At 37.5% G+C, this 11143-nt stretch overlaps 1 protein-coding gene across 3 annotated transcripts; it reads right to left on the reverse strand.

The window, feature by feature from the left end:
- Positions 1–961: 961 nt before the first annotated feature.
- LOC123712332 lies at positions 962–11030 on the reverse strand. Of its 3 annotated transcripts, XM_045665358.1 has the most exons (16): positions 10655–11030; positions 10406–10509; positions 10069–10207; positions 9516–9596; positions 8714–8827; positions 8479–8631; positions 6869–7000; positions 5878–6021; positions 5421–5708; positions 4475–4674; positions 4110–4231; positions 3749–3987; positions 2544–2657; positions 1951–2113; positions 1389–1876; positions 962–1296 (listed from the first exon to the last, which is right to left on the reverse strand). In XM_045665358.1, exons 1-15 carry the CDS (start codon positions 10736–10738, stop codon positions 1407–1409), a joined length of 2547 nt encoding a protein of 848 aa, XP_045521314.1. In that variant the 5' UTR covers positions 10739–11030; the 3' UTR covers positions 962–1296; positions 1389–1406. The 3 variants fall into 3 exon arrangements, with proteins under 3 accessions (XP_045521314.1, XP_045521313.1, XP_045521315.1); XM_045665357.1 differs by having other exon boundaries at positions 962–1876; XM_045665359.1 differs by lacking the exon at positions 10655–11030 and having other exon boundaries at positions 962–1876; positions 10069–10203; positions 10406–10506.
- Positions 11031–11143: the final 113 nt, after the last annotated feature.

Below are 11143 nucleotides of genomic sequence, written 5' to 3' on the forward strand. Positions count from 1 at the left end.
ACAAAATGGAAAACTTAAAGTATCGCATTATTTACGAGTACGAGTTCCGCCGTGGCACTAGTGCTGCGGAAACGACTCGAAGGGTGAATGATGTGTATGGCGGTCATGTTGTAAAAGAAAACACAGTTTGTTTTTGGTTCTAACGTTTTCGTTCTGGAAATTTCGACCTGCAGAACAAGCCCCGTGGACGGCCTGAGACCCAAGTTGATAATGAAGTATTGAAGGCTATTGTGGAAGCGGATCCATCGCAAACCACGTCCGAGTTAGCTGCAGGCTGCGGTGTTAGTGATAAAACTGTTTTAATTCACTTGAAGCCTATTGGGAAGATTAAAAAGCTTGAAAGGTGGGTACCTCACGAATTGGCTGAAGCAAACCGGCAAACGCGCGTCGACTGCTGCGTTACATTACTGAACCAGCACAATAATGAAGGTATTTTAAACCGAATCATTACCTGTGATGAAAAATGGATTCTTTACGATAATCGGAAGCGCTCAGCGCAATGGTTGGAGCCTGGCCAGCCAGCCAAATCCTGCCCCAAGCGAAAATGAACCCCAAAAAAATTTACTTGTAAGCGTTTGGTGGACTAGTGCCGGTATTGTTCATTGCAGTTTTCTCAAATCTGGCCAGACTATTACGGCTGATGTCTATTGTCAGCAATTGCAAACCATGATGGAAAAGCTAGCGGCTAAACAACCTAGGCTGGTCAATCGCTCCAAGCCAGTGCTACTTCACGACACCGCTAGACCACACACTGTCTAAGACATCCTCCGTACTCCCCGGACCTTGCTCCAACAGATTACCATTTTTTTCGAAATTTGGACAACTTCTTGCAAGGGAAAAAATTTAACTCTGATCGGGGAATTCCAAATCGCCTTCACAGATTTTATTTATTCCCGTCCGACTGGTTTTTTTAGTAAAGGGATCAATGAACTACCTATGAGATGGCAAAAGTGCATAGAAAACAATGGTTCATACTTTGATTAATTAAATATATTATATTTAAAAATATTCGACTTTTTGTTTCTCCCATACAAAACGCCAATTTCATATGTAAGGACCTAATAGAATATAGGGATGCCATCTTAGGTAGAATGCTAAATGTCAATCTTGATAAAAAGTATGATTCAACTTGAGACTAAGATTTTAGAATACAGACCTGCATTTATTAACTTAATGTACACTCTACGGTCCATATTCTAGAACGTCAGTCGAGACTCGACAAATGCGATGTCACGGTTTGACATCTTTGACAATCGTCAAGACGAGATCGTGGTTTTAGAAAAATGCGAGACGGGCCTGCGAGTGTAAACACGTTTTATGAGGTACGAAGAGACAATATTATGCTATTTAAGGTTAAAATCTGAATAAATTTGCTATTTTAACTCTACCTGGAGCCGAGAGTGAGTTCAAACGGCTGGCATGCTGTAGAGGGCAAGTTTGTCGAACATTTCAATATCGCCGTTCACGTCTCTTCGACTCGTGTCCAGACTCCTCAGGTCGTTCAAAACCACACCCGACTTCTCGACATTGGAGAAAATGGGCATTTTCCCATCGGTGTTATCCCGAAATTCGTCACCGATTTCGTTCCTAAACTTCATCTCCTGCTTAATATCCTGGTCCGCGTAGTAAAAGTCCTTACACTGACTCGAGCCGAGCTCCGTTAACTTCCCGGATTTCTGAATCGTGACGTTGGGCGGTTTGACCGTCTTCTTCTTGGTCTCCTTTGTCTTTGGTTTTTCTTCTTTTTTATTCTTATCCTTCTTTTTGGGATCGTCTTCCTTTTTGATCTTTTCGTGTACGACTCGGACGTGCCGGCGCAGGTCGTACGGTACGCGAAAGCATTTGTTGCAATGCTCGCATTGGTAAGGCTTCACACCTGAAATATGATGAGCAAAAAGTTACTAACTTAAATTTGTGCCCAGCCAACTGGTTCTCGGTCGATGAGCTCACCCGTGTGCGTCCGCATATGAATCTGCTTGTACGAGGCGGCGCGGAAGCTCTTGTGGCAAATGTCACAAGGGTAGTTCCGTTCGCCCGTGTGGATACGCCGGTGGACGCTCAACGAGTATCGCCGGGAGAACTCCTTCACGCAGAATTCGCATTTGAATCGTTTCTGGTATAAACAAACACTAATTAGGCAGATCAAAGCGACAAATTGGTTAATATTAAATCAATAAGATGGACCGCAAACGCAAACCGCGATTTTTTTCGAAATTCATATAAATAAAAGAAAATAAATACTTATTTGCCTATTTGCTGAGAGCTGCCAAGAGCAGAACTCAATACTAAATATGTTTGTTGACATTTATTTCCTAAGATATTAAAAATTCGTACGTATTCGTTACGTAGAACGAACAATTATAACATACTTAAAAAAAATGTTGTAACTATAAAATTAAAAATTATATATTTCGAACTTTGTATTGATATTAAATAAATAATTCTTTGTTTTATTCCTAAATAAAATATTTATAACTATAATTATATGTAATACTAAATATTATTAATAGTACGCTGTGACGAAGGGAGTCAACTATACTCACCTCGGTGGAATGTTTGGAGTCCTTGTGGTACTTCAGGTCTCCTGATCGTCGGAAGCGTTGTCCGCACTCTTCGCACTTCCAGGGCTTAACGCCGTCGTGAGTTCGTTTGTGAACCTGGAGCATACATTGCCTATTGATATCTTTAAAGGATTCGATAGCATGACAGTAAAAAAAGAATTAACAACAAAATGTTGTCAAAAATCATTTGTCTCAAACAGTTAGCATAATTTAGCAAATAAATAAATAAAACTTCCGGACAGGGCAACACGCTACTGCAATACCCACATGCCGCTGGACTATCCTGCGTATGGGGCATCCAGGTGCACTGGAGCACAATACAAACGCGGCTCTGACAAAAGCTTCATTGCCTCAGTTGACACACCCCCAAACACAGAATGTGCCTGAAAAATCTTTGCGGAGAGTTCGCCAACTTTAAATGAGAAATTGCAAGGTTTGCGACACCAGGTGGTTTGGCATCCCACTTAATGTGGTTTCAGAAGATTGAAGTACATGACGGCGCCACTATCAATGTTTTGTAAAACGACCTGCAACGGGCGATTAGTCGAACGATCGTACGATGTGTCACTCGATCCCCACTACAGAACCAATATAAAGCAGCGCGCGCGTGCGCACAACTCGACTGCCTGAGTTACCCGGCGGAGCTTAACCGCGAGCCGCGCTAGCTGCCCGATACCACCACTCATTGCGACACCAGGGCAAAGTCGAGACTACTCCTTGGCCCCCTCATCATCACCACCGGATCTGACACCCCGGACACGACCCCATCGGCTGCGCGCAGCGGGTAGAGACTGAGTCTCCCCGCGCGCCTGCAGCCCTCACCAAGGGCTATATGGGCATATAGCCCCCGTACCGCCCTGTATCAGCAGGGCGCGAACATAGACACCATCTGAAGGGGGCATACGCCCCGAACAGGACAAAACACCCCCCTCGCGAGGGAGGGTATAGCGTTAACCAAACTCAGGCAGTCGTTCGTCTACCATTGCCCGGTGCACTCGTTACGTAGTTACCTTACTACCTTACTTTTGAATTAATTGTTCATTAAAATCGTATTGAATTAAGAGACTGAAATTATAATTGGAATTTATTATCATTTTAAAAATGTCGGGGCCTGACGCTACATACACATATATAATAACTCTAAGTGAGTCTCTTCCATGTTAGGGATAAGTATAACTAATAAATACCTTGAGCGAGCCAGTGGTGAAAAACCGTTTCCCACAAACGGGGCATGGGTGCTTCTTGCCCTGGTGCATGAGAAGATGGTAGAGCATGCTATTCCGGTGTTCGAACACCCGTCCACACTGGACGCACTCGAACTTCCTGTTGGATTTCTTTTTGCCCTTTTTAGGAGACTTTTCATTTTCCTTGTGATTTTCTGGAGTGGGATTCGCCGGTATGTTCGTCTCCAGCAGACTTTGTAGTTCTGTAAAAGAATTCGTTTAGCGCCGTGTCCGTCGATGTTGCCAGTTATTCATTTTATTAGATTTAACATTTGCAATGAAGGCTCACACAATGAAAATTGGTACGATTGCGAGTGTAACGTACCTCTCGTCACGACCTGATGCCTCTGCTGAGTATAAGGCGGCGCACACATGGGGCAGCAGCCGGTGCCGCCGCACGCGCATATCGACCCTACTTCGGGGCTCTCACCGCCGCTACGTGAATACCTAAATAATGTTTAAGAGAGTTTAGAAGTGAGTGTAATCGAACTGTAAAAGAAATACGAGATGAAGATGATAAAAGAGAAGTTTAAAAAATTTATCGGTTATCGACATAATTGTGTATCAAATTGTTTTTAAATTTTATTATTAATTTATTAATTTATAATTAATAATATAATTATTTAAAATTTTATTTTATTTTTAATAGCAAGAAAACATTTTTGATGTAAATGACCACTGATGACTCACCAATGCCGAATGTGCTCCTGATGCACGTGGCCGTTGTCGACGGTTAAATGTGGCAACACCGCGTCGTACTGGTCGGGGGCATCCTGCTCGGGCGTCTGCCCGTTGGCAGGCTCCGGCTCCTGCTCGTGGTCTTCGTCCACCGCCACGTGAATTCCTTCCATAAGGTCTTCGGGCTCACTGAACTCGCCCATGTCTTCTAACTGGTTTCGAAAATAGGTTTTTACCAGTTTATTAATGCCTGTCTGTGCATTTTTAATGTATACTAGCTGGCTTTAATGAATGACGTGTTAGAGATTAGATGAACTTAGATTTTTGAAAGTTACTAACATTATTCAACAAGTTTAAAATCCAAATTACGTCATTATTCAATGTGGATATTGTTGTCGGATCGAAAACTTTATTTACATACGTTATTTAATTTCAGGGGAGAGTTTAATTTAACTTATCGACGGGATAAACATTAAATGTTGTACAGTCACTATTTTTTTTTTTCATTAATTTTCCAATATTTTTGTAGTTACTCTAGGATATGGGACGGAGGCAAATAAAAAAAAAACATGGATGTCGATCTAGCTGTGTCCAGCTGTGTCGAGTTATAAGTGTTCCAACAAATGCCACTTTGTTTTATATATTGTATACATCAAATTCACCAGAGTATCAATATATGTGAGGCTCATGACGAGTTTTCTGATGGAGTTTTCGTCTCCGTTCTATAAATTTTGTATTTATAAATTTGATCGTTTAATATATTAATTAAAAATAAAACTGTTTATTTGGGGGCGACTTATATTAGTAAATAATTAAGCAAATTGTTCTTAAAAGATCCTAGACGAAAATTTGAAATAACCCACTCGAGCAGTTTAAATCTGTGGGAAACCCCACCACCACAGGTGGTAAGGTACACTCAACTCAACAAAAAAATTAATCTAGTTAAAAAATAACTCACCTTAGTCAAAGTATGCATCTCTCGTAGATGGGCCTCAAATTGCTTTTGCTTCCTAAACGATTTATTGCACTTAACACAACAATAGAACTCTAGTTTGTCCAAAGAATCGTCTAATTCACATTCCACAGATTTCTCCATGACCATAGAGTATTTATAGACAGGCTTTTCGTAGAGAATGTGCTTGTCTATGGGCTGATACATTGTCTTTGGCACCGTATTTTCCAGCGACAATTCTACTATAGAATCGGGGAGCGTCGCTCCGTTGTCTACTATACAGGTGTTTGTAATCTGTAAAAGATAATTGTCAAATATTACAAGTAAAGCGTGTGTTACGTTGATTGATTAGGCACCTATGATTAAATTATAATAAATATAGAAAGTTCTAGATATCAACCATGTAGCATATAAATTCGCTGGTAGAAACCTAAAAAGATAAAGCTCATGTTGGATTTGCCACCTTATCAATTGCAATGTCAGGCACAGGGTTGTCAATACTGAGAGCGGCGGGCGGTTCGTAGTGATGCCGCAGGTGATGGTAGAACTTCAGCTGCTCTTCCCCAAAGAATTGACCGCAAAGCTGGCAGACTAACACTGCACGGATCTGGAGACAAATGGGGAAATTCATAGGCAGTCGTTTATGGTAATAGAGGATAGTAAATACGAAATCAGTCTCCGTATAATCTTTTTTATTAAGACGTCAGTCCCCACAGGGGTCCCCTGCGTTAGGTTCAAAGACATGTGGTGCAAACTGTTAATAACTAAGCACAAAACAGTTTTATATAAACGAAATGTCAAATCAAACATTTTAAAACTATAAAATTTCATATAAAAAAGTTTTTATTATTGAAATATTGGATTGAATGCGTAATTTGGCGTCTGTTTCAGAGAAAATATAACGCTCCTATTCAAACGAAATGTTCAGTTATACGCTTTAATAAACTTAAGTAATTTTTCTTACTCTAATAAAATGAAATTATGCAGCAATAAAGAGAGAAAAATAATTTAAAAAATATATAATGAATAATTGAAATGAATGTATGAATTTATTTAGTGAATCTGTGCAATAAAGTCAATCGTCGTGAGATTTGAGGTCGCAGCGGTGCTGATTATAGTTTTTTTTTTATAGACAGACGGCCTCCTGTTCGGAGACCTGATGTTAGGTGAAACCGCCGCCCATAGACTCACATGGCCAGAGGGGTCGCGAAAACCAATTTTAAAAGGCCGTCAACCGGTGGGCTGGTTCATATAGTGGTGGTGCGGGGCAAAAACGAATACTGTTGAACTATAATCATACCATCTTAATAAAGAGAGAAAAATAATTATTCCATCACGACGCCAGTTCTCTTACGGCAGAAACTCAACGCAAAGTAACCACAAAACGCTTCTTTTAATAACCTCTCACTAACCACGATTACCATAAAGCAGCAATATCAATATTTATTTCTCACCTGAGGCACATGCGTGTGCACTGGCAACTGGTCTTCGTCATGGTGTCGAGGCAAAGAATCCACGAAGCTATCGGGTAGAATCTCCTCCTGCTCCGGCTGAACCTCCTCACTGCATTGGATCACTACGATGTCCTGAAACATTTTCATAGTTATAATTCCCATCACCATATTTTCCACTTTTCAAACTTTTTTACAATTATTTTTTCTTATTTCATGTATTATAGAACGAGTAAAAGATACAAGTATCTAGAGAAGATGTTGTACAAACATCAAATTTATTAGATTTTTAGACATAGACATAACATTTAATACTAACAAAGCACACACACAGAAATACATAAAATAATAATAATAATAGAGAGATAACAATTTTTTTTAAAGAAAAAGGTTTAATTGCGTAATGCGTGTGTGCCGTGGTTGTAATTGGCCCTGGCTCAGCATTATGCTGAGGAGCAGAGTTCTAAGTCAAAAATAATTTATTCATATAGGTAACACAATGTACACTTATGCTATGCTTCTAATTTTACATTTACTGCCAGTTCTCAAATCAAGGGCGTAGAACGGAAGAGAAGAACTGGCAATTAACTTTCCGCCACTCTTTTTAATCGCCAAGTTTTTGTATTACACAATGTTTGTAAGGAGCTGCAACCATATCACCATGTTCCACATGACATCAGCAGGAGGCATGGTGAAATAGGAGCTCGCACTTACATGCTCTAATTATGGAAGCTACTATTCTTTTTAAAGGTATCTATGTTTTTCCCCACATACAAAATATTCTCATACACGTATTGACTTGCCAAAGTCTTAAAGTCGCTCTTAAAGTCCGCTTTTGCATTAAAAATATCGATTTAATGTCAGTTGCACTACCCCACAAAATTACACATGATGCTATAAAAATACTAAATGAGACCAAAAAAGTCTCAGTCGTAAAAAAAATAGGAATCTAATAATACTAATACTCAGTAGAAACAAATAATAATAATAGCAGTTGTAAAACTTAGTAGTGTAAGTAATTAAGAAAAAAAAAAATATTTTTTTTAATTTTTCTGATGCCAGTGCCTCACCAGATTGATTTGACAATCTGGTGAGGCACTGGCCTCTGACGAAGATGGTCAATACTTGCAGCACATAACAATATAGGCAATTTTGTAAAGAGGGAAATTAATTTATTATTTTTATTAATTTAAAGTATAAAGTTGGTTTTAACAACGTTTTCCAAGCACTAAAAGACCTTTGTTACATAAGCTCAGAAAATATTTCTTATATATAATCAAACTAACTTTATCATTACATACTTGAAGTCTTCGTTCATTACAAAAGTTAATTTATATACCACATTTGTTAGTACATAGATAAGGCATAATCTATTTGGTCAGAATGGTGACAGTCAGGCGTCAGTCTGATATTTTTTGCCTCAAATAAAATGTATATATTTCCTAAAGTAATATTTCAGATTTGAATCAAGACAATTTTTAGCAAAGAAATGAGTATTCAGAGGTTAGCATAACTGTCAAAGTAGAACAAATGTTGGGGCATAGTAAAATAATAGAAATTTGGCCTTTACAAAGTAATAATGGTGCTTTAAAAAAAAAATTAATAACATGTACCTGCTGACTCGGTGTCGTATTGCCAGTGTTCCTCTTTAACTTCCTAGAGATCCGTTTTTTATGTGGCAAGCTCTTCTTGTTCTGCTTACTTTGTGCCGGTGAACCGCAAGCCATTTCCAGCATCCGACTGTCTTCTAAAATTTCACTATCGCCCTGGAAATGCCAAGGTATCATTTTATACTATTTCATAGTCATATATCACACAATATATGGATATAAAGATAACCTTATTTACCTTTACTGTATTCTTTTTATTAAACCAACCGGTGTCGGGGCACCTTTTCATATCCTGAAGTGGAGGTAGAGGTAGGTCTGACACTTGTACCGATAACTGCTCCTGATGGTGCTCCTAATATTATTAAAGAAAATTACAATTGGAATTAATTACACGAAAAACTGATTGGCAACCTCCAAACTAGTAGTGATTGAAAGAATCATAATAAAAACATATATGCTACCGCAATGTTGTCAGTTCATTCGGCTTCCCTGGCAACTTGCGCTGTGCAAGTGTGTGTATCTCATTTTACACTAATAGTAAAAACTCAATTTTCTTTTGCATTGTATAGAATCTCTGTATACCTTGCATTATATAAACTTCTCAGCCGATTATTACTATTGTAACCGAGTCTTTGTAAGCTAAACCATTGTTGAAGAGTGTCCATGGAGTTTCTTGCCGGTTCTTCTCCATGAGACCCACTTTTTGGAACCATTCAACTAGATGTTTCATAAGAGCCTGCAAAGGCCTATTTGAAATAAAAACTTTTGATTTTGGAGTTCAAAATGTTGCTGCAGAAATAGATCTTTGTTTAAAAAAACTGAATTAAAACTGTATTTCTTAAAAAATGATGTACAAAGCACATACACCATTATAATAGACACACAGGTTAAAGAAATCACACAGGTTGAAAATAAAATTATCTAACATTCAAACAAATTGTTATCTGTTACTCACCTCGATGAATACAATTTACAATAATGTTAAAAAGGTAATAATTTAATGTTACATGATTAAATTAAACATAATATCTATATCTTACCAAAGACTGTCCATTAAAAAGCCTCATAGAACCATCCAGAATTACAGATGCGTCCATATCATTTCGTACTACTGTTGATGGCTGTAAAATATATTTATTTATAAGAGCAAATATTAATTCTCAGATAATTAGGAAAGTTTTTATATCTATAATAAATTAAATAACATACTATTTAAAGTAAGTAAACCATTTCATCCAGTTGTGACAATACTTTATTTATTTAAATAATTAACACCTAAATGTTCACACACATTGCAATGTATTAGGGTTAATAGGTATGCTCTTATGCCCCTGTACATGCATGGTATAATGATCCTAGTATTGTATTGTTAACAGCCTGTTATTTTCTTTCCTCATTTTCACTATCACTAATACACTCATACTTTAAAATTAATCTAAACTATGCAGGTTTAAAATATAGTGTTCGAATCATTCTAACGTTTGCTTCATTTTAAAAGCTTGCAAAAAAACTTATGTTTTACTTGCAACTCCTGTTGAGATATCAGTTCCATTTTAATAGTATTCGCCATAAATGGCTTTAAATAGTCAGTACCTTATGATGAGGGTTTTGTCCCTGGTGATGAGAAGTACGACTAGGTTGGGCCAAATGTGCCACAAGTGCAGCAAGCCTGCCATCCCATAATTCTTCAGCCCAAGGTCCATCTCCAATCTGTTCACCCACCGATATCTGTCTGGGGAGAAGTATTTCTATATTCATCAAATAATTAAAATAAAAAACTCATTACTTCAGCTGCAATCCTTTGACTAGAACGATGACTATGTATGTAGATGAAGCAGCCTGATGGTTAAGTCATAGAATCTTACAATATTCACAAAGTGATCAATTATAAAATATCACTGGTATTGTACTAAGTCAGTACTAAACATACCTGCAAACCTGCTGTTGGTAGCCTTGTGGGTGCATAACAGTAACCACTCTACCACCTCCATCATCTTGAATGTTTAATGATAAATTGGGATCTACATGGACTGTCTGAAACAACATGGTAAAACAAAGTTTGCAGATTATGGTACGAACAATTTCACAACTATATTATACTGTTTTATTTCACTTTTATTTTAGATTTTGAAATTTATCGATATAATTTTTTTCTTTTTTTATGAATTTATTTACGTACCTCGGCCGACTGGTGTGTATTTATATAATGGGTTACAGCCTCATCTATTTTATCACCCAATAAATGCGATTCTACAGTTCTCATATTTAACAGATGGTTTTCATTCTTATATTTTCATATAATATTAGAAGTATTAATTTATAATTTTGAGATAAATATTTGACAGCTGATACTATACATTGCACAAGCCATAGGATAATAGTTTAAAACATATTGAGTACTGGTCGTTATGTAGAACCGAAGAGTTCATTAAATTAATATAAATGATCAAAATATTATACAATTTGAGATGATATTAAAAAAAGAATAAAGTTTGCATTTAGCATTTAAGCATTATGCACCTCAGCTACCTTTCGTTTTACTTACAGTTTTATTGTTTAATACCATTTATTTTTTACTCGTCATATGTCAAATCAGTGAGTGTAGCTGTTAGTTGTCAAATCGGGTTGCCCTTTGCCAATTTTCAATATTATTAAAGTCAAACAGCTG

This window comes from Pieris brassicae, chromosome 7 (genome assembly GCF_905147105.1).
Source record: "Pieris brassicae chromosome 7, ilPieBrab1.1, whole genome shotgun sequence".
Lineage (NCBI taxonomy): Eukaryota > Metazoa > Arthropoda > Insecta > Lepidoptera > Pieridae > Pieris > Pieris brassicae.